This window comes from Bidens hawaiensis, unplaced genomic scaffold, assembly GCF_021521415.1.
Source record: "Bidens hawaiensis isolate Kalapana, Puna unplaced genomic scaffold, B.hawaiensis_p1.1 tig00004664_1, whole genome shotgun sequence".
Taxonomy (NCBI): Eukaryota; Viridiplantae; Streptophyta; class Magnoliopsida; order Asterales; family Asteraceae; genus Bidens; species Bidens hawaiensis.
In genome coordinates this window covers 465,185-490,079 of record NW_027491285.1, presented here as the reverse complement: position 1 = coordinate 490,079, position 24,895 = coordinate 465,185, and the positions used below count along the sequence as shown (strand labels likewise).

General features: G+C 38.9%; 1 protein-coding gene across 1 annotated transcript; it reads right to left on the bottom strand.

Moving 5' to 3' along the window:
• Positions 1-219: 219 nt before the first annotated feature.
• On the bottom strand, positions 220-534 carry LOC143627377 (chaperone protein dnaJ 11, chloroplastic-like). The gene has a single exon (XM_077097216.1). It carries the CDS (start codon positions 532-534, stop codon positions 220-222), a length of 315 nt encoding a protein of 104 aa, XP_076953331.1.
• Positions 535-24,895: the final 24,361 nt, after the last annotated feature.

Genomic DNA, 24,895 nt, shown 5'->3' with positions numbered 1-24,895 from the left:
AGTTTGTCTGTTAAACAATTTAGTGGGCATAAAATAAATATAGTAAAAAATCGAGATAACACATACTCAACAATAAGTACTTAACATCATCAGATTAAATATTGTCAATTGTCTAAATTGTTGTTGACATTGCACTAATTTAGTATACATATTTACAAATTAGTACTCAACATCTCTAAAATGGTCATTGAGTTTCAACACTATATTTCTAGTGCTTATTTACCAACACTGATCAGTCTCCCATCTCCGGCTTGTATTCCTAAAACCACCACCAGATGTTACCGGAGACAACCCTCCCGCCCCCATTTGGACCAAACTCCGGTCATATTCGGCTCGTTTAACCGGATCCGCAAGAGTAGCATAAGCCGAGTGCACTTTCATAAAATCATCAGCTGATGACTCACAAACATCCGGATGTAAAACTCTGGCTAATCTTCGGTACGCAGATTTCACTTCTCGTATGTCTGCTCCTATCTGAACACCGAGCACCTCGTACAGTGAGACTGGACTTATTATAGTACGGGTATCCGTCATCTCTGCAGTGGCGTAAGCCGCAGAGATTTGAGATCTTCTGAATTTGACAAAACTTGAATTTGGATGTGATGATTGTTTTGAATTGATTGTGGAAAATGAAGAAAAAGAAAAGGAAAATGAAATTGGAGTAGCCATTTATCTGGATTTAGTGGTTGTGTTGTGTTGTGTTGAATATATAGAGATTGTGGGTGAGTACGTGGAGGTGACTTGGAATCAGGGTTAGGCTGAGGGGTGTGGGGGGCTCTAACGGGGGCGTGAGTGGGGGCTCCAGCCAATAATATTGTGACGTGTGGCAAAGAGAGAAACTGGATAAGATGGGTGTTGGAGCCCCCGCTGGAGCCCCTGACCCTGGTGTGGAGGGGCTCCAGCAGGGGCTCCAGCGAATTTTTTTTTTATTTTTTTGTAAATATATTCAAAAAACGTATTATTAAAAAAACTCACAAATTATTAAAAAAAACACACATTAAAAAAAACACATTAATATCTAAAAATAAAAAAAAAAATTAAAGTTAGGGACGGTTGTATGTTGGATGGTTGAAAGCCGGATGTTTCTTGCGGCCCCGTATAAAACATCGATTGGTCTGGTGACGACCATAAATCGTCGTAACTATAATCTGAATCTAGGTTTGGGTACCAATTTCCAGACATATTTTTAAAAAAAAGTTTGGAATATGGGTTGATTTTGGGTTTTTTTTTGAAGTTGGGGTAATTGTTTTATGTGATTTTGGGTGTGGTAATTGTTTTATGTGATCTTGGGTTTATATATAGGAAGAACACTTTTTTTTATTAAATTAAAGAGCCCAACGGCTCATTTCTCATCTCCCAATGTCCCTTTACGCCTACAGGTCCCGCGAACCACCTAGCGCCTGCTTTGAATTCCGTGCTCGCGCCCCGGTGGTGTGGTGCTCGCGCCTGGGGGCGCGAGCGGAGGGGCTCTCGCGCCCCCGCTGAAGCCCCACACCCCTCAGCCTTATCCAAATGAAACTACTGGCTGTCAGTGTAAATAATAATAATAATAATAATAATAATAATAATAATAATAATAATAATAATAGAGGGGTCAGAAAGTAGTCAGCAAACAGTCGGTGTATCTCCGATATTACCGGCACTCGTTTTCCGCCCTACCTATGCCACGCGTTAAAGGGAAGCTTCTTCCGTTTTATAATTTCACACACAATACATGTGCGGGAGCTAGAGGTGAAAAACAAAACCTAATCCGGAACCAGAAAAAAAACAAAAAAAAACCCAGAAATCAGGTTTTTTTATATCTGAGTTTTTAATACCCGACTCTATCTGCAGGGTACAGATAGGAGATGCATTTCTGTAACAAAACCCGTACTTGAACCGAACCTGATTTGTACCCGGTATTACCCGAAAACCGGAACTAGTTCCATACCCGGAATCAGGTTTTTTCAATAACTGAAACCGGGCTTTTCAAATACCTGATCTATTCCCAAAAAGTGACTTGAAAAATACTCCTAAAATATGCAACCCCTTAAAAAATCCCAATATATACCAAAAAATTACTCAGAAAAAAGCCCGAAACAAAATCCAAAAATAAGTTTTTTTTCAATATCCGAAAATAGTATTCAAATATATGGTTATAGAATACTCGGTTCTATACCCGACACGAACCCAATGCATAGGGTATGGTTTTTTAAAGACAATAACCGGACCCGTATTGCTAACACTTAATTTTTCAATACCCGATCATACCCGAACTCGTTTCCATACCTGAAACTGGGTATTTAAAAAACCTGAGTTGTGCACTGTAACACCCCCGCTTAAGCGGAACGCCCGAGTGTGACATACAGATTGCTCAAACACACGTGACACTATTAAGTGACCATAATAACATTAATTCACTAAATTGACAAGTACACAAGTTCAACAAGTCAACAATACAAGTTTAAATCAAATATAAACAATAATACATTTATTAAATATCTTAAGCAATCTAGGTGTCTTCATACTTCATCATCTAATCACCGTACCTATAACATATTTATAAAATAAAGTCAGCTATAAATAGCCGGTGAGTTTCCATAGTTTTAAATACATACATAAAAACCATACAACTCGTGGACAAGTGATAAACGAGCAAGTAAGTCCTTTCCAGTTGATAACAACCAACGTACTTGGGTAATGAGGCCCTCTTCCACTCGATACAAATGGACCGAAGTGTAAGGGGGGGGGGGGGGCGTATGATCATACTTAATGAGGCTTCCCAATCGTGCAAGTAATATTCGTGCAAGTAATACAAGTAGAACACAAGTCTAATACGAATTGTAGTTTTGTAATAGAAGAAACAATGCTTGAATTTTTATAAGGATATATATGCTACCCCAAAACATTGAAACATTAAAAAGCGGTGGTGAAAAACTCACCTTATGAATAAGGTAATAAAAGAAGCTTGAAAGAGTTGAAGGATGCAAATAACCGAACGCGTCACGAAAGCCGAAACGTGTGATCTAAAATAAGTAAGAACAAGACTTAATTGATAACCTTACGGGATTGTATTTTTGTTGGATATTTCATGTTATTTTATACTTTTAATTATAATGTTGTTATTTATGTTTTAACGGAAAAAGAACGGTTATTAATATGATACAAATATTTTGTCAGCGGGGATGTGAAGTATGCACGTTCGAAATACCCCAACCATTGTTTATAATTCGAAAATAAAACTATTGTTTTAAAGAAACGATTTTTAATATATTAAAGTTCATGTTGCGATTAATAAACGATTTTTAATAACGGTTTATGAAAACGAACAACTTGGATTTTAAGTGTATAATGGTGAGATATATTTTATAATTAATTTACATAATTTTTATTTAATTTAAAAAGGTTTTTATAAATTTATTTTGATTTTAAAAGGATTTAAAATGTTAATTAAATACTTGAAAAATAAATGCTAAAAATAGTGTTTGACCCGAGTTTCGAACCCGGGTCTCCGGGTTACGAGTTCCAAGTGTTACCAGTTGCTCTAGGGGAAGGACATCCAATTTAGCTTGGTTTTTAATACTTATATATACTAACTAGTTTAATTAATGATATTAATAATAATAATAATAATATATAAAAGTTTACAAAAAAAGGAAATGGGTGTGCATGACCCGGGTTTCGATCCCGGGTCTGTCTTGTGTAAAGCAAGCGTTCTAACCAGTTGATCTGTGTGATATATTCGTTATAGGTTTAATATATATATATATATATATATATATATATATATATATATATATATATATATATATATATATATATATATATATATATATATGTTCTTCTTCTTCAAGAAGAACCCTAGATTTTGTAATTGAGTAATTCGTTCCATGGTTGTTACAATTAGATTAGGGGTTTTGTTTATTGGTGTAAAGACATTAACAAGCATATATGAATTACCTTATAAGGTTTTGTTTTGACCGAAACCCAGTTGCCGGAAAAACAGAAATAAAACTCCCAATTACAGAGAAATCAGTGTATTAGACGGGGATTAAGAGGAATGAGCGAATTTAGCTTGAGGTTATGCTTCTATTTATACTAGTAAGAGGAGCGTATACGCGGTTTTTCCATTAATTCGATTTTCCGGATTTTCCGGCGAGTATCACGGGTGTAATCGTGGTGTTAAAACGCAATTAATTAGGTTGTATTTCGATTTATTTTCCTATTTAATAACCCATAATCAGATGTTGGTAACTAACTATTTGCAACTGGACAATTTAAAAAATATTTTTCAAATACTTCAATATTATTTACTGGATGAAAATGGTCAAATTTATAATCTCTATTCATGTAGTAACATCATTTTAAATCCATTCAATTTGAATTGGTATTTTCTCCATTAGAATTATTGTGAAGAGACATATAAATATTATATCGATTATATAACGCATTAAAGAAAATTTTCGGGTCAAAGATTAAGGTTTTAGGGGTTTTTGGGAGTCGCCGGCGTCGCTACCGGCGGGTGGCCGGAAAAATGAGCAAGGGAGGGGGCGGGGTTGGGGGTAGGGTTTCAATATAATAATAATAGAATTTAAATAGAATTTACATTATTTACCCCTCAAGTTTCATAAACATTTTAAATGAACTTAATATCTTTTAAGTTAAAAACAAGTATTTAAAGTTAACACTTTTAGCCCTAAACTATATAATTAAATTATATAGTTTTCGGTTTTGGATCATTTACGCGTTTAACTAGGTTATCGATAGGACTCGGGATTTCACAAATAATTGAATAACAACGAATAGTGAATAATGAACATTAAATGTCGGGAATCACTTTATTAATGATAAATAATACAACGAAACAACCCAACGGGTCGGGTTAACAAGTACAAATACGAATCGAAAATTGACGAATGTCACAACATTCTCTACTTTTGAAAATTCCGTCTCGAAATTAGGTTAAAGAATCCGTATCAAAAAAATGAGGATACTTAGTTCGCATTTGGTCTTCCCGTTACCAAGTAAATTCAGCGCCTCGATTAGATTCCCAACGAACCTTTACCAAAGGTATACGGCTACGTTTGGTCTCTTTGTCCTTGCGGTCCATGATTTCCACCGGTTTCTCAATAAAGTGCATAGACTCATCGATGCGCACTTCGTCAACTGGTATGTGGAGATTTTACTCGGCTGAGCATTTCTTAAGGTTTGACACATGGAACGTCGGATGAATATTCACAAGTTCTTGCGGAAGTTCAAGAGTATAGGCCACGCTACCAACACGATCGAGAATTTTGAAAGGTCCAACATATCGAGAGGATAGTTTACCTTTCTTACCGAAACGAACAACACATTTCCAAGAAGATACCTTGAGAATAACACGATCACCAACATTAAACTCAAGAGGTCGTCGATGATTATCCGCGTAGCTCTTTTGGCGGCTACGAGCGGCTAGGAGATTTTGTCGAATTTGCGCAATTCGATCAGTGGTCTCTTCGACAAGTTCGGGGCCGGTGATTTGGGTTTCACCAATATCATTCCAGCAAATCAGAGATCGACACTTACGACCATAGAGTGCTTCGAACGGAGCCATACCGATGCTCGTATGAAAACTGTAATTGTAAGAGAACTCAATCAAATTAAGATGAGAATCTCAGTTTCCACCAAAATCCAAAACACAAGACCTAAGCATATCCTTGAGCGTTTGAATCGTTCGCTCAGATTGCCCATCGGTTTGAGGGTGATAGGAGGTGCTAAGGTCCAAACGAGTTCCCAACGCAGTTTGCAAAGATGACCAAAAGCGAAAAGTAAAACACTATCACGATCAGATATAATACGCAAGGGTACACCATGACGACACACGATACGTTGAACATATATTTGAGCGAGTTTATCAATCGAGAACTTTTCATTGATCGGAATGAAGTGCGCGGACTTAGTCAAACAGTCAACAATAACCCATGGTCACATCTTCCCATTTCCAAATCGGGATGTGCGGTTGCATGAGTAAACCAGATTTTCGCTGATGCTCCGCCTTAACCTTAGCGCAAGTAAGTCACTTTGCGATGTACAATGCAATGTCTTTCTTCATACCGGGCCACCAAAATGTGGCCGCAAGTCGAAATACATTTTATCCCGGGATGAGTGGAATATCGCGACTTATGAGCTTCGTCCATGATGAAAGTATGAAGCTCGTCACGATTGGGAACCCACAAACGATTAAGGTAATACAACAAACCATCGTGCTTAGTTTTGAGTTGAAGCTCAGCGCCACAAGACATTTCATCGTGCATATTACCCTCGGTGATCGAGACATGTTGGGCTTCAAAGATTCGGAGTTGGAGATCGGTTTGTACGGTCACACAATGAAGCAAGATAGATTTCACATGAGTCTTTCAGCTAAGGGCATCAGCTACAACATTTACTTTACCGGGGTGGTAGCGAATTTCGCAGTCGTAATCACTAAGTAATTCGGCCCATCAACGTTGCCGCATGTTCAAATCCTTGTGGTCGGTGAATACCACACATTTTGTTCCATAAAGGTAATGTCTCCAAATTTTCAACTCAAAAACAATAGCACCGAGCTCGAGATCATGCGTCGTGTAATTCCTTTCATGAACTTTGAGTTGTTGTGAAGCGTAAGCGATGACTTTGCCTCATTGAATGAGGACACAACCGAGGCCTTGATTTGAAGCATCGCAATAGACAAAAAAGTCCTCATTGCCCTTGGGGAGAGCAAGGATCGGCGCATCGCAAAGCATACGTTTGAGAGTTTGGAAGGCTTCATCTTGCTTTGGTCCCCACACGAAAGGCTTATCCTTGTGAGTCAAAGCGGTTAGAGGCAAAACGATCTTGGAAAAATTGAGGATGAAGCGACGATAATAACCCGCGAGACCAAGAAACGAACGAACTTCGGTAGGAGAGGTTGGAGTCTTCCAATTCTTGATGGCTTCGACTTTAGCGGGGTCAACGAGAATACCCTTTTCGTTTACCATGTGCCCCAAGAACGAAATTTCGCTCAACCAGAATTCACACTTTGAGAACTTCGCGTAAAGTTGTTCCTTCCTCAAGAGATCAAGGGTGGAATGAAGGTGCTTTGTATACTTGGTTATGGACTTAGAATATATGAGAATATCATCAATAAAGACAATCACGAATTTATCTAAGTATGGCTCGCACATGCGGTTCATGAGGTCCATGAATACCGCGGGTGCATTGGTTAACCCAAAGGGCATAACCCTAAACTCGTAATGTCCATATCGAGTTCGGAAGGCGGTCTTGGGTACATCATCTTCATGCACGCGTAGTTGATGATAACCCGAACGAAGATCAATCTTGGAAAAGCAAGAAGCTCCTTGAAGTTGATTAAAGAGGTCGTCGATGTGTGGCAAAGGGTAACGATTCTTGACCGTAAGCTTGTTGAGTTCTCGATGGTTGATACACATACGGAAGGAACCATCTTTCTTCTTGACAAACAAAACAGGTTCGCCCCATGGAGACGAACTAGGGTGGATGAACCCTTTTTCCGAAAGTTCTTGGAGTTGCGTAGATAATTCTTGCATCTCGGAGGGTGCAAGACGGTAGGGAGCCTTTGCAATCGGAGTTGCACCAGGCACAAGGTTAATGCGGAATTCAACTTCATGAACGGGAGGAAGACCAGATACGTCATAGGGGAACACTTCGGGATACTCACGTACAACCGGAATGTCTTAAATCTTTTGCTCCTTCTTTTCAACAACGTGAGCCACGAACGCTACATACTTCTTGTGTAAGTACGTATGGGCTTGAGAGCAAGTTATGAGGTTAAGGCTCGAAGTAGAGAGCTTTTCACCAATAACACGAAGAGTTTGACCATCGGTAATCGAATACGAAAAATCTTCTTGAAGCAAATGATTTCGGCACGGTGAGAGGACAACCAATCCATGCCTACTATGATGTCGAAACTTCCAAATTGCATCGGGATGAGGTCAATTGAGAATGTGTGGCCATTAAGATTCATCTTGCAACTTCGAATAACGGAGTCGATCGTCACGGATTTACCATTCGCTACTTCAACAGTGTACGAGCTCTTAAGTTTAGATCAGGGTTTAGTAAGCACGGACTCAAATTCAAAAGACACAAAACTCATATCGGCACCGGTATCAAATAAAATGGTTGCAAAATGGTCGTCTACAAGAAGCGTACCGTTCAACACATCGCCGTTTTGTTGCGCTTGGTGGGCATTCATCATGAAAGCACGCCCACGGTTATCTTGAGGAGCTTGAACGGCTTGAGCGGCTTGACCCTCTTGAGGTGCAGGTGCTTGAATAGCTAGCAGCGGTAGAGCTTGATTAGCCATCAATTGAGGAACTTGTGGCTGAATCGCTTGGTAAGCTTGGATCTAGAATTGTGGAGCAGGAGCCAGTCGAAGTGTGTTCACGTTTGCGAGTCGTGGACACGCGTTGCGGAAATGGCCAAGCTTACCACAATTATAGCAAGCTCTCGTTGGTTGATGGGTTGGACATATGGTGCTGGTCGGGGATTCGGTGGAGCAGCCCGCGGGGGAGCCGCTATGGTGGTTTCACGACAGGTGGGGCTAAGATGCCCGTAACGGTTGCAACGGGTGCATTGTCGGAAAGAGGCATAGGCGGGATGGTGACTTTGGCAGGTGCTACAAAATGGGTGAGATCCACTATAAGGTTTCTTGAGAGGTGGTGCGGGATTGGCTTGAGTTTGAGGTGCGGGTTGTTGGGTTAGCGCGTAGTTCTTGCGCTTCTTGTTGCGGTTGTGGGAGGAGTATGCTGGTTTGGATGATTCGGGTTTGGGCTCTTTGGGTTTAGCAGCAGGTTTATCGGCCGGTTTCTTGGATGATTTCAATGTCAAAGTCCCGGATTTGACATGGTTGTCGGTTAATGTTGCGGCTAAGTTAATCGCATCACCAAGTGCTTTGGGCAAACTACTGAAGACACTATTTTGGATTTGCCTCGGTAATCCTTTAATGTACTTCTCGATGGCATGCGAATCGGGGGGTGACGAGATGCGGCACCAACACACTTAGCTCGTTGAAACGGGTGGTGTAAGCGGAGTGCTCACCACCCTCTTTCTTAAGGTTCCAAAACTCAGTCTCCAAATTCATAAGCTCATTGGGGGGACAAAATTTTCGAGTCATGAGATCCTTCAATTCGTTCCATGGTAAGGCCATGGAAGCTTCAGTACCGCGGGCCGACTTTTCCTTGACCCACCATAGCGAATCGGGTTCGCTTATTATCAGGACATTCAATTTGGTAAAACACGCTTTGCATCTTTTCGTACCACTGAAGTAGGGCAGTGGCACCTTAAGTTCCATCGAAATTAGTAGGTTTGGCATCGGTAAAGTTCTTAAAGGTCACAACGGGAGCTGAAGGCGAAGGAGGAGCGTTAACGTTAGCCATGATGTTCTGGTGCATCTGGGTCATGATATTGGGGAGGAACGATGTCAGGTGCTTAGTGATCTGAGAAGTTATCTTGCGGCAGAGGTTCCAGATGATCGACGCTTAAGGTTGCGGGAAGCCATTCTGCGAACAAAGGTTTCGAAAATCGTGACACTCGGAATAGTGCATGACATAATATAAAGAAAATGACTCTTTTGTAAAGTTTGTTAAAATATGATAACCATAAATATAATAAGTGTTGTGAGGAACTTAGAGTTTTCATGAACCACCATGGACTCTTATGTTCCAACACAAAATTGAAATTATCGAACGAAAAGCTGGGTATTCGTGTATCACCACGACTTAACAGACTTTCGGTTAAAACACATTGTAAAACGTAGAGGGTCGGAGTCACACGTTGCATGAACCACCATGACTTGTGTGACATCCTAAGGGATGCAACCGTATCCTTATTCACAAAGAGGACATGATCACGGTTGAAAACATAAAGTGGTGACTCGTATGGCGTTTAGGTGGTACGTTTTTGGCCTAATAAGGTTCATGCCCTTCCCGAACTCTCCTGGTAAGCAACCGGGTCCAGCGTCTTATTGGATATATGCGCATTGCTTATCCTTAGGTTTCATGAACCTTGGTGTCAAGAGATCGGGAAACAAGCACGTCCCCCTTCCAGTTACTACAATCCTGCCACGACGAATCATCTTTATGAAGAAGAATTATCAGAACACCCAAACGAAACTTGTTTGTAAATCCTTTGAAAATTTTTGATTTTTAGGCCTAAGCCTTGAATTGTGTGTGCTTTTGTGTACATGAGGCGTAAACGAATTAAGCAATACGACAATAATAATAAGTGCGCTCAAACAATCAAATAAAGGCCCACATAATTTTCTAATCATGCAACCTAAACAATTTAAACATTTAAGCTATAGCTAAACTAGAACACTAAGTCTAATGCCCTATCTTATAGCCACTGCTCTCATACCAATCTGTAACACCGCGGCATAAGCGGAAAGGCCCAAGTGTGACGTACAGATTTCTCAAACACACATGGCACTATTAAGTGACCATAATAACATTAATTCATTAAATTGCCAAGTACACAAGTTCAACAAGTCAACAATACAAGTTTAAATCAAAGATAAACAATAATTCATTTATTAAATATCCTAAGCAATCTAGGTGTCTTCATACTTCATCCTCTATTCACCGTACTTGTAAAATATGTATAAAATAAAGTCAGCTATAAATAGCCGGTGAGTTTCCATAGTTTTAAATACATACATAAAAACCGTACAACTCATGGACAAGTGATAAACGAGCAGGTAAGTCCTTTCCAGTTGGTAACAACCAACATACTTGGGTAATGACGCCCTTTTCTACTCGATACAAATTGATCAAAGTGCAAAGGCGGGGACGTATGATCATACTTAATGAGGCTTCCTAATCCTGCAAGTAATATTCATGCATGTAATACAAGTAGCACACAAGTCCATATACGAATTGTAGTTTTGTAATAGAAGCAACAATGCTTGAATTTTTATAAGGATACATATGCTACCCCAAAACATTGAAACATTAAAAAGGGGTGGTGAAAAACTAACCTTATGAATAAGGTAATAAAAGAAGCTTGAAAGCGTTGAAGGATGCAAACAACCGAACCCGTCACGAAAGCCGAAACGTGTGATCTAAAATAAGTAAGAACAAGACTTAATCAATAATCTTACGGGATTGCATTTTTATTGGATATTTCACGTTATTTTATACTTTTAATTATAATGTTGTTATTTATGTTTTAACGGAAAAAGAACGGTTTTTAAAATGATATAAATACTTTGTCGGTGGGGTGGTGAAGTTTGCACGTTCGAAATATCCCAGCCATTGTTTATAAGTCGAAAATACAACTGTTGTTTTAAAGAAACGATTTTTAATATATTAAAGTTCATGTTGCGATTAATAAATGATTTTTAATAATGGTTTATGAAAACGAACAACTTAGTTTTTAAGTGTATAATGGTGAGTTATAATTTATAATTAATTTACATAATTTTTTATTTAATTTAAAAAGGTTTTTATAAATTTATTTTGATTTTAAAAGGATTTAAAATGTTAATTAAATACTTGAAAAATAAATGCCAAAAATAGTGTTTGACCCGAGTTTCGAACCCGGGTCTCCGGGTTAGGAGTTCCAAGTGTTACTAGTTGCTCTAGGGGAAGGATATCCAATTTAGCTTGGTTTTTAATACTTATATATATACTAACTAGTTTAATTAATAATATTAATAAAAATAATATATAACAGTTTCCAAGAAAAGGAAATGGGTGTGTGTGACTCGGGTTACGATCCCGGGTCCGTCTTGTGTAAACCAAGCGTTCTAACCAGTTGATCTGTGTGATATATTCGTTATAGGTTCAATAATATATATATATATATAATATTTCAGGTTCTTCTTCTTCAAGACGAACCCTAGATTTTGCAATTGAGTAATCCGTTCCATGGCTGTTACAATTAGATTAGGGGTTTTGTTTATTGGTGTAACGACATGAGCAAGAATATATTAATTACCTTATAAGGTTTTGTTTTGACCGAAACCCAGTTGCCAGAAAAACAGAAATAGAACTCTCAATTACAGACAAATCGGTGTATTAGAGGGGGATTAAGAGGAATGAGCGAATTTAGCTTGAGGTTATGCTTCTATTTATACTAGTAAGGGTAGCGTATACGCGGTTTTTCTATTAATTCGATTTTCCGAATTTTCCGGCGGGTATCACGGGTGTAATCGTGGTGTTAAAACGCAATTAATTAGGTTGTTACAATATTATATCGATGATATCACGCGTTAAACAAAATTTTCGGGTTAAAGATTAAGGTTTTAGGGATGTTTGGGAGTCGCCGGCGCCGCCACCGGTGGGTGGCCGGAAAAATGAGCAAGCGAGGGGGCGGGGTTGGGGTAGGGTTTTAATATAATAATAATATAATTTAAATAGAATTTACATTATTTACCCCTCAAGTTTCATAAACATTTTAAATGAACTTAATGTCTTTTAAGTTAAAAATAAGTATTTAAAGTTTACATTTTTAGCCCTAAACTATATAATTAAATTATATAGTTTTCGGTTTTGGATCATTTATGCGTTTAACTAGGTTATCGATAGGATTCTAGATTTCACAAATAATTGAATAACAACGAACAGCGAATAATGAACATTATATGTCGGGAATCACTTTTATTAATGATAAATAATACAACGAAACGACCCAACGGGTCGGGTTAGCAAGTACAAATACGAATCGAAAATTGACGAATGTCACATGCACATTTAGCCTCAGCTGCCTCTAGCCCAACTAATCATTTTAATTATTTATTTTATATAACTAATTTTATCAAAGTTTTCATATATAATTATAATTATAATTATAATTATAATTATATATATATATAGGGAGAGAATCAAGAGAAAACTCACCTTTAGAGAGAAAACTTAAAAACTCCTAAAATCTTCTAAAGAATTATTTTTAATTAGAAATAAAAAAATATTTTTAAAATTCTGTTTTAGCCATTATTCTTATATTTCACTCAAAAAATAAAAAAAAATAAAAAACCGATATAATGCACATAAGTATTACTGTGCGATACCGTTATATTACACATGTGTATTACTATGTATTTTTGAGTTTAATAGTGTTTTATTGCATATATTCAATATTTGTGTATTGTATATGTGTAGTTGTTGTATTATATGGAAAAAATAATAGTAAAATAAAAGTCGATGTGGTGCACATGTGCGTTAATGTTGTATTACACATACGTACTAATGTGTATTTGATGTGTGTATTAGTCTAATATTGCATATATACAATAGTGAGTATCAAATATGTGCAATAGTGTTGTATTTAATGCAATACAAACACTTTTACATATATGCAATGCACACTATTACATATGCGCACTATACCGACGAGGTTACCGACAAGTTTTTAAGTTTTCTTTTTAAGAGGAGTTTTCACTAGATCCCACCCCTATATATATATATAGAGAGAGAGAGAGGGGAAGTATAGAATGAAAACCTATTTAAGTTGTGAAAACCCATGAAAACCCTATGTAACATCATTTTTTTTTTTGGTTTTTTTTTTTTGCATATGTAATATATGTTGTTACATTTAATAAAAAATATCAAAAAATAAACAAAAAATGTTTTGTTATTTCTTAACATTTTTTACTAATTTTTATATATGTTTTCAGAAGAGGGAAAAAGTTATATTTATGTTTACATTTTTTATTAAATTTAATTGTTTACCACAGGATTCAAACTTTAATTAAAAACATGTGGTTGAGAATAAGTTTCTAAAGTTTTCACAACTTAAATGGGTTTTTATTTTAACCTAGCCATATATATATATATATATATATATTAAAAAACAAACATTTGACCCACTCACATTTTTAACTATTCATCAAAAGTTTCACGACTTTCAACTAATTATTTTTTTGGTCCCTCAACTTTCATTACAAACTTTGTTTATATATTTTTTTCCTTAGACTTAAGTTTCACATATTTACTTTTTGACCCCTCAACTTTAGTAATGGAATTTTTGTTACAAAAACTTACCATAATGAATTGAAACAATACCGATATCCCACCACGTAACTACCGCAACGCGTATTAGATTTCGAATATGTAGTGCATTTAACCGCTCCGCCGCAACGCTCAGGTAAATATATTTGTAACTATTATTGTGTAAACATGTATTTAATACATCAAATAAAAATTATGCATGGTGTACTGATAATGAGTGACCCCGCAAACAGTCAATTGCCGTGTTTACCATTGTACTTTTTTATCAAAATAATATCTCGAAAATTTTCGAGATTCCAAAAGTAGTGTGAAATAAATTAGGCACTTTTCATCTAAAGAAAGTTAGCAGGATGGGATATCCAACCACATAAAGAAATGGATATGTAGGGCATACTTCATTTTTGTATTTTGGCACTGACATGGCTCATATTGGTTAATATGGGTCATATTATTTCACACCAAACTAATAAAACTGATGAAGAAATACGGATCTAATTCAGTGAGAATCGGATCTATATTTCCACCGAATATGGGTTACGAAATGAATCTAACGTGAGATTGAATTAGATCTTCAACTAAATCCCAGCTGACTCCCGCAAAACAGACCATCGTGAGCCTCATTACGAAAAGTACAAGATGGGGGTCTTCCCGTAACCATCCTCCAGTGCGAGAATAAATACAGTTCTTGTAGAAAGAAGGTACTAGAGTGATTGATGTATTATATGAAGTGTGAATGAATACCTTATGATGGTGATGAAGGTATTTACAACCGGGGGATGGAGGGTATGTGATTGGTGAGGTTGTCCTTTTCCATAAGATCATTTTTCTACCTGAATGGACACGTGTTACGCGTTGATCGGAGGTGACAGGTGGCCATATGCATGGTGGTTACTAGATGTCCAACTGTCTCTTACTTATTGGTTATATCACCTCGTGTTCTTCATAAAGGAGGTAACCGTCGTTGTCAGGGGATATTTTAGTGATCTTCTAGAAGGATATTGCTAAAACGTTATCCCTTACTTAAGTAAGAACTCTTTATTGTTTCTTCCTCGTGCAGAGTTTTTTTAGTCTGCGATTCTCTTCTGCGGGTATTATTTTTGGGTTTGTGGGTTGATTTACTACCCTACCTCTATAAGTCCCCCAGTCCATTGTTTCTTCTGCTACGCCTTACTGTGGATGGAATTTTGGAGTTAATACTCTTTTCTTGGGTGTGATCATCTCTAAATCCATCCTTGTGCACATACTATAATTATATTCATTAAACTGTAGGGTTTAGACTTTTAGGGCTATGATGCGACGGTTCTGCTCTGGGTTGTGTCAGGCGCCTATTTCGAGGCATCTGCAAGTGTCTTTGGCGGCTGTTTTGAAACCTCTTTTTCTTTTTTCGTGTTTTCCGCCTACCGTGTCAATCGCTTATTGGGCGATTATTTATGCTTTCACTGTTCCCCTTCTCATCTCATTAATTGCGATGAGTATAAATAGGTGTGCCCGTTCTATTCCTCATCCACTTCTGAAATTTTTATCGTTGGTCATTCTTCTTCCTTGCTTTCTTATTATTATTTAACCATAGCTCACTGTGATAAGTTTCTTTCTGGTGCCCTTATGGCTGGTGGTAAGAGAGATAATCCTCCTCTTACCGTCGATCTCATTCCAATCAATTGGAAAAAGAAATATTTTACAGATGTCATTAATGGTTATGGTCTGGCTCCAGAGTGGGAACCAGAACTTCCGGTTACTGGTTCAACTGCCGATAAGCCTCCAAAAGGAAAAATGGCATTATATGGCAAGTTTTTCTCAACTAGTAATTTTAGGTTACCAATCACGAATTTTATGGGGAGATTCTTGCTTTTGAAAGGAATACATATCTCCCAGATGCTCCCCTTTGGGTTAATGCGGTTTCATGATTTTGAATTCTGCTGCCAATCTCAGGGTGTAATCCCGACTGTCGACAATTTTTTTTTTGTTTTACAAATTACAAAGTCGCAGGAGTTGGTTTAGCTGTTCTTCAACTGGGAAGGGGGCAATAGGTACTGAGCCGCATCACAATGCTCATGAAAGGAAGAAGAAGTTTCTTTGGATACAGGAAGATGTTATTCTAATCGCAATGGCTTGTCGTTCCATGGCTGAGAAGTTTCATGATTTTGAAACCGCCACATATGCTAACCAGCCGTGGTTCGCGGCATTGACCCGAATGCCTAACCCCATGCACCTAATCGCAGAATTAGTGATTGTGCGTGCGGGGATGAGCCGCCTACGGCCATTCCGGGATCAATATCCTTACTATTCGAAGGAAGATGAATGTAAGTGTTCTTCATCACTCATTTTTATTTGTGATATACATGTAGACAGACATATATTATTATTATTATTTATTATTATATCTTTTTTTGTATAAGAGGAAGGATCGGTTTTCTATTTTATTTTGGATGACGTTCCAGGAGAGTTGTTCCGCCGACCTCATGACTCGGCGTCACTTCCAAGTATGGGCAAGACTCGAGACCACTTTCTCTTTCCTGATCCTCTCCGTGCAGAACTTGTCGTGAATGAAAACTTCTTTGCTAATGGTGAGTGTTTTGAATCCTCACCCTCTTACCGCCATTGATTCATATGGGATGGTCGTACTCCTTTCATTTAGTGAGGAATTGTCGTCCCTTAATGAGGAGTATTCTCCCGCTGATCTGTGGGTGTGCTGTGTGCTATTGTAGATACCACCCGCAAGCAGAAATGTTGAGCTGATTCTGATAGCGGAGTGGCCAAGGAAGGAGAATCTAATCATGAAGAACCACATGCTGCCACTACCGATGCTAAGGTTCCAACAACCAAGGAGGCTGATCTTCCAGAGGGTTTGAGCAAGATGCTGGTTCTTCCTAAACCTAAGAAGGTTCGTTTAAGCAACTGAATGTTTAATGTCACGACGAAGACCTCCCAAGGTATGAGTTATTTATTATCTTCATGTTGCGTATCGATAACTTATTATTGCTTTATAAGTTGTGTGTTTAACAGGTTCTGCAAAGCTGGTCATCAATGAGCCTTCCCCTCCTTCTCCATTAACCCAACAAGATCTCCATTCTATCGAAGAGAGGGGGAAGTCTATTGAGAAAGATCATACGAATGAAGGTGAGGAAGCGCCCCAACTAGAAATATCTATTCAAGCGCCTCACGCTTCCGTCTTAAGGAGTGAAAGGGAATCTTCTCACATTGCTACCCAACTTTCTCCTTCCCAAGAAACCCTTCAATCTACCGCCTTCAATGGACTCTACTTCCCGACTCGTGCTTTTCAGATGCCAACATCTATTTTGATTTTTTGAGTCAGTGTGTCCTCCCGCTGAGCATGAATGCCAACGCGGGCGTCCATGATCTAAGGTGGAAAATAGTTTTAACTACAATCTTGCCAGTGTTGTTGCCTCGGGTCAAGATACTTACAGGGAATGGGCGGACATGGGAGAGGAGCGGGAGAAGGCAAAATATGCCTTGAAGAAAATGGAGGCAAAGAGGGGCGCTGCCCGCGAAAAGGCAAGTGTTGTGAGAGAAGATGCCCATAGTAGGGATGTAGACCTTCTCAAAGCGTTGCAAGCCAACACTGCCTTAGAGAAGCAGGTCTCTACCCAAGGTGATCTAATCGCCTTCCAAGAGGAAGAAATTCAGCGTTTGGGGGCTGATGCCTCGGAGAAGGTGAAGCAAGTTGCTAAGCTTAACTCCAATAATACCTGTCTTGCTGAGGGTTATACTAAGATGAAGGAAACTACTGAGCGAGTTTTGTCTGAAAGGAAATGGCTCATGTCACATGACCTCCCCCTTGTAACTATTTTAATTCTTTCTCCTTTGTTTCTACATCTAAGTAATATTGACTTTGGTGTTACACTTTTGAAGGTTATCGAGCATATTAAGGATGGTCCTGAGTTGGGGGACTGCTTGCCGAAGCTTCTTCACGCCTCTTCTCAAGCCGAGCGAAATATTGGGTTTGAAGAATGTATTACGCTTGCTCGAGAGAGCCGTTCAACATCTGAATTTGAATTGCACAATCAAGACACAGATGCTAAGTATCTGGCCAGACTTCATGAGTTTGATGATTTATATTTTCTTCTTCAAAGGCTTATTCAAAAATACCGCACTCAAGATGATGGAGTTCAACGCCTATGCGAATACTTCAAGTTGCTCCTGGTCACAATCTTGATGGTCTCGCAGCTCCGCATGCATCCCAAGATCTCCCTACCCCGTTAACTTATGTTTTAGAGATAGAATTTTTATTTTGTCACTTACTTGTATGTACATCCTCATGTAATCATTTCTTTTGATAATATAAAAATGATTCCACTTCCATTTTGCAATTTCTTTAAAATACTGTATCTGCTTATAAATCCTTCGAATTATGCCCAAATAAGGAATTACGCTATCACCGAATGACAGGCGGGTGTTTAAAGATTTTTCTCTAACCTTATCGTGAGGATTAATTTATCCGCCCAAGTTGGCATGCAGGCGTTTAAAGATTTTGCTCTAACCGTCTGTGATCACTATTTGTCTAACTTCTGGTCTGTCAACCATAAATGTAAAACATTATCAGGTTGAAATGTCTTAGTGTGTATGCTAATTTCATCCGCTGTTTTGTTTTGCGGGTTACAAGTTCTTCAGTTCGCGGGTCGGATGTTGTTAGACTTGAAATTTAAACCATTTGAAATGTTATCCGCGTTATTGTGTAACTAGGTTTTAGTATGACCTTTGGGATGTGACGGGTCTAAGCTAGTTAGAACGGTGATTGGACATTATGTAGTTCTGATTGCTGTTATCGAAAACTACTCCTCTGTTGGACCTTTGGTTTCTCTTTCTTTTGTACACCTTATGTCGCATTAATTGCGATTGGTATAAACAGGGATTACTTCATCTTTTTTCCTTTTACCATTTTATATCTTTCTTCTAGTTTTGTTGCTGGAAGATTAACCCTTGCTTTCAAACCCTAGATTTTTACAATATCTCGTTGTAATCAATTTTTGGCCGAATATCTGATGGCCTACAAATGAGTTTCTCCCTCAATTGTGTAACATCCGTATTACGAGATTACTAAATAAAAGAAAGTTATTGTTTCGTGTGTGTCGCTCGTTTAATTGTGTGCGTGTTTATTTTTGGATAAGGATTGGGATTGGCGAAGAAAGTGGGTGGTGGGGTCCATAGCTCTCTATATAAGGCCATCCCCCCCATCCTTTCACCATTTCTTCCCACAACACACACACATACTCTCTCAAGACCCGAATGCGAATCCGGGCAAGAGTAAGGAAGATCTTGGTGATCAAGTGTCTTCAAATAACAAGAATCACGTCCAGATCCTCGAGTTGTCTAGATCTGAACCAAACCCGAAGCCAAAGGTGAGTTTTAGCCAACAAGGTTAAGTTTTGTGGTTGAGTTCGACATGCAAATCGACAGCTTAGTAGATCAGGTTGTAAGATGTAAGAAAAACATAAACATGGTGAGTCATAGCCTCACGGGTATGATATAGGACAAAAAGGTGATGTTCGGACCTCATAAAACACGGGTATACAAAGTTGGTACGACCCAAAACCCATAAAAAAGGTAAAATCGGGTCCTAAGGAGGAAACAAGGAGAAAAATGGCTTTAAAATGGTAAAAACGAAGAAAAGAAAAAAATTTCCATCGCACAGCCATGCGAAGCGAAAAAGGTTATTTCGCATCGCACAGTCATGCGAAGCGAAAAAGCATGCGAAGCGAAATTTTCATGCGAAATTGTTTTTTTTAAATTGATGAAAAACGTGGCCCAGTCCATTTTCTGATGCATTTTGTTAAAGGACTGTTAGTGAAAATAAAATTTTTTCAAGCGGACCTGGCAACTCAACCCCAGCCAGGGGCTCTGTCCCTTGGACCCTGCTAGGGGTTGCCGCCCCTAGACCCCGCTACCAGGGGTGCTGCCCCGGGACCCCCGTTAGTTGAGGGTTTCATTCACCTAGATGTAAGAAGTAGTTGAAATGGATAATTGATACTTGTGCCTGTTACACAGTTAACCGTGCATAGCTCCGGAAGGGGATCACAATTAACGGTGAGAGAAACCGCCTTCAGGTGAGTTTCTAGCCCCATTTCTGTGTTATGTTTTGGGGCTGTGTGCATACTCAATGTGATTAGTTAATATACTTACCTTAAGTGGTAAGTGTATGCCGTATGAATGTTTATAAATATAACTAATTAGTGTAGAAAGAGCTAAGCGTATGTATGAAGAGGTATATGAGAACAGATATAACTAACGAAGGAATGTATGTATGATATGTGTAAGAGGTATATGAGAATAAATATAGCTAATGAAAGAAGGAATGTACGATATGTGTAGTGTATGAATGGTATGTATGATATGTAGAGCTGAAGAATAAAGGGTTGCCTACCCTAATAATATAGGCGAAGAATTAAGGGTTGCCTCCCCTAATAATATAGGCGAAGAGTAAAGGGTTGCCTACCCTAATAATATAGGCGAAGAATGAAGGGTTGCATACCCTAATAATATATGTGAAGGTTATAGGGCGAAAGGCTCTTTAAAAACGTAGAAAGGTTATGTATGTATAAAATAATGAAGGTAAGTAAAAAAAGGAACGTATGGAAGTAAGATTGTAAAGAATGAGAATGAAATGTATGTTACCTGCTTAACTAGAACTCACTCAGCGTAGCTGACTTTTAGTATGCACGCAGGTAAATAGGTTGAGGCAGCTGGCTTGAGGAGGGACACATGGCATGAGCTACGAAGAAGTATCATGACTGTTTTATGTTATATATATGAAAGGATAGTTTGTATGTTAAGACAAGATTTGATGTTTTATAATGTAATGCATGAAGTTTTTAATTATTCCGCGAAAGTTTTAATTAACTCTGATTTTAGAACTGTGTTTATGAGTAAATCCAACGTCAAGGTAGGGTTTTCGGGAACGGGGCCATACAAATTGATCGTATTCTGATCAATTGGAAAAAGAGGGACTTCTTGGATATAGTAAACGGCTACGGCTTCGCTCCGGAATGGGAATTGGAGCTTCCTATTCCTGGATCTACGGTTGATAGACCTCCGAAGGGCAAAATGGCCATATATGCTGAATTTTTTCCATTGGAAACCTCCGTTTCCCCATTACCAAATTTCTTGGAATCTTTTGATAGTGAATATGATCCGCCTTTCTCAACAACATCCCTTGGTTTAATGCGGATTTGACACTTCAAATTTTGCTGTAGGGCTCACAACATTGTCCCTATAGTAGAAAAAATTTCTGTTTTTTACAAGATAAATAGTCATGGCGGGCGGTTCAATTGTTCATCCACCAACAAGGGAGTAGTGGGGATAGAGCCACCTTGTAGTACTTACGAATGGTGGACCAAATTTTTCTGGATACCGAAGAAGTTGTCTCTATACCAATGATCCGCCTTTCTCTTGATGATAAGCAACCAGATCTGACTTTTGCTCCTTATGAAGATCAGGCCTGGTACAACATTATAACCCGCACACCAACACCGATGCATGCTATAAACGAGGCTGCGTTGGTGCGCGCAGGGATGAGATACTTGTGGCCGTTCCCAGACCTTATACCTTACTACCACAAGCCTTATAGATGTAAGTATTTATCATACTATTTTATAAAATTTTGATGTTTGTCTAATCTTCTGTAGTTTATTTCTTTGTTAACTGAGGAACAATTTTGGCTGTCCTCGTAGATGCTGCGCTGGATGTATGAAGCATCTTCCCACATGAAATTATGGCCCTTCCATCCTTGACAGAACCCGTAATAGTTTCCTATTCTCGAAGACCAACCGCCCAGAGCCAGTGGTCTCTGAAGCGATGTATGTTATAGGTAAGATCATTCTGATTCTTCTCCTTTGTATTGTCACACCCCTAGTAGAAGTTATTAATTTTGACTTTTGGAAAACGATATGTAGCTGTAGGCCGCAAGAGGAAAGAACCGTCTGTCACCATTGGGACGAATGGTAGAAAACTGACCAACCCTGGAGCCACCCAATTTGTTACGACACACTTTGGGGGTAAGAACCCAAAATAAGTGGGGATTAGTGTCCAAGTATCTGGCTTAACACAAGCTCACGTCCTTAAAAAGATGAAAAAGATCAGTCTTCTTGACCGAATCCAGAATGCTACCTCACAAGTTTCCCGAGGTACTTGGAATATTTTTTGATGTCATTTTTGTCTTATAGCTGAGTCTTATTAATATTTTTCTTGTCTATTCTAGATCTCGTGCGGAAACCTTCAACAACTATTACCATTCAGGAGGCTGCCCAGCCAAAAGTCATTATAACTTTTGATCCTTCCCCTGAAAAGGATAAAGCCATTGAGGATAAAACTGAGCGGCGTGTCTCTATCTGACCCGCGTACCCAAGACATCGGTATCTCTCATCCCCCCCCACTCCTCTCCCGTATTACAAGAATGGGGGGCGGGTCTTATCATGTTGCCGGTAACCCGCCTCCTCAGACTTCTCAAATTTATCCATAAAGGGAAGTGGGATCCGGTTTTTGTGGGCTTCGTAATCCGCAGGAGGATTTGCTGGTTCACGACCAGCGGTGGGCACTTACTCAAGGCTCCAGGTTTTCTGATGTTGATATTTTTTATGATTTTTTGAGATGCGGCATTCCTTCTACAGAGCAAGCCCACCAATGTGGGCGTCCGCGCTTCGAGCTCGCCAACGCCTACTCCTACCATGTGACCAATGTCGTGCCCACTGATCAAGAAATCTATCTCGGGTGGATAGTGATGGGTGAGAAGTGGGGTATTACTGAGAATAAAATGAAAGAGCTAAAGGAGGAAGCCAAGAGATATTGTTTAGAAGCTAACACTTCAAAGTGGAAGTTGAAAGGCGCTGAATGAGCTCTCGGGCTGCGAGGACCTGGCAGGCAGCGGCTGCCAAATCTTGGGAAGAGGCGTGCAAACATCAGATTACTGTTCTAGAAGCCGCCCACGCCCAAACTCGTTCCAAGGAAGCTGACCTCGCGAAGGCTGAGGCGGCCAAGGCTGCTTTGGAGGAACAAGTAGCTAGACAAGGATATATGATCGACTCCTGTAACGCCGATATGGCCCGCTTGAAAGCTGAAGCTTTGGAAAAAGAAAAAATTATCGAGGATCTCACCACTCATAATGTAAAACTTATTGGTGAACAAAGAGAACCAAATCAGAAGGTTGATCAAGCTGAATATGAGAAGAAGTGGCTCACGAGTCACAGCTTCCCATTGGTACGACATTCTCCCTTTTACTTTTGTTTTCTCATGACGTCAAATGTTCTGACTGTAGTGTTCTTTTTCACATATTATTGAACATATCCGAGATGGCGCTGAGCTAGGAAACTATCTTGCAGAACTCCTTCATGCTTCATCTCAGGCCGGATGCAAGACCGGTTTTCACGAGGGAGTTTCATTTAAGGAAGAAGTACGTCCATTGGAAGAATTCGAGCTGCATGGACAGGATCAAGAAGGAGAGTATAGAGTTAAGCTACAAGCTTTTGATGAATTGACCTTCGAGATCCAAAATGCTATTCAATAATTTGCTTTAGAAGATAATGGTGCCCAAAATTTCCAAGAATTCCTCCATGCCATCAGGCTTTGAATATCTTAGTTCCTCCCGTAGAAATTATATGACAAGGTTTTAACATTTTTTTTTCTTTGACAATAACAATATAAATGTGTCAATTCAAACCAGTCGTGTATTCAAATAAAGGATCAACATGTGGGCTAATGGCACGCAGACCATTACATGCCTTTAATAAATCAAAATGATACGCATATCATTTGTGATGTCTTCACACTATTTTAAGGATGTCATGCGGGCCAAACCTTTCCATGATGCAAATAAAATGATAACGTGCACGTTCCTTTATACAAATGGCACACAGGCCAAAGATTTACCCGATATGAATAGCTAACACGAAGGTTACTGTTCACACCATATCAAAATATGAAAATTTCAAAATATAAGGAAAGTCAATATGACATGAATAAATAGCACGAGGGCTTTTCTTGACATTAAACATAAGATGATACTCAGACCTTAACCATAAGTTGGTACATAGACCAAAAATTATTTATAAAACTGGCACGCAGGCATGAAATGTAAATGGCACGTAGACCGTTAGAGGTAACATCATTTGAGTTTCGCGACATTCCAAGTCTGCAGAATTGGTGTCCCGTCTAGTCTTTCCAACTTGTATGCACCCTTGTCTAAATCCATTTGTATCTTATATGGTCCTTCCCAGGTTGGAGCAAACTTCCCTGGTAATTCATCATTCGATGCTTTGTTATTACGTAACACATAGTCTCCCACGTTGAACTTGCATATCTTGACCCGTGAGTCGTAATATTTCTGTAGTTGGCGTTTGAAGTTACTTTCCTTGATGAATGCCAACTCCTTCCTTTCTTCCAAAAGGTCTAAATTCAGGCGTAACTCTTTATCATTTTCCATGGCATAAAGTGTTCTGGCAAGTGGAACTCGAATTTCTGCTGGGATCATAGCCTTGGAACTATAGGTAAGACCGAAAGGAGTTTCAGAATTTACTCGTATTTTTATGGGTTCTATGAGCCCAAAGAACGTGCGGAAGCTCATGTACCCATCTTGTTCATTTTTGTGCCTAAGTGAGCTTTGATTCCATCTTTAATACTTCTATTTGCTCTTTCTACTTGCCCATTGTCTTGTGGATGAGCGACAAAAGTGAATACCTGGGTAACATGCAACTTTGTCAACCAGTCTTGCAAGTCTTATTCGTGAATTGCGTTATGTTATTGCTCACTATGGTTTGTGTAAGACCAAAAAAGTAAATGATGAATTCCCAAATGAATATTTTGACATTTGCAGCCGTAATGGATGCCAGAGGGTTGGCTTCCTCTCATTTTATGAAGTAGTCGATTACAATTATCAAGAATTTGACACACCCTGGAGCTTCCGGAAACTGACCCATAATGTCAATTGC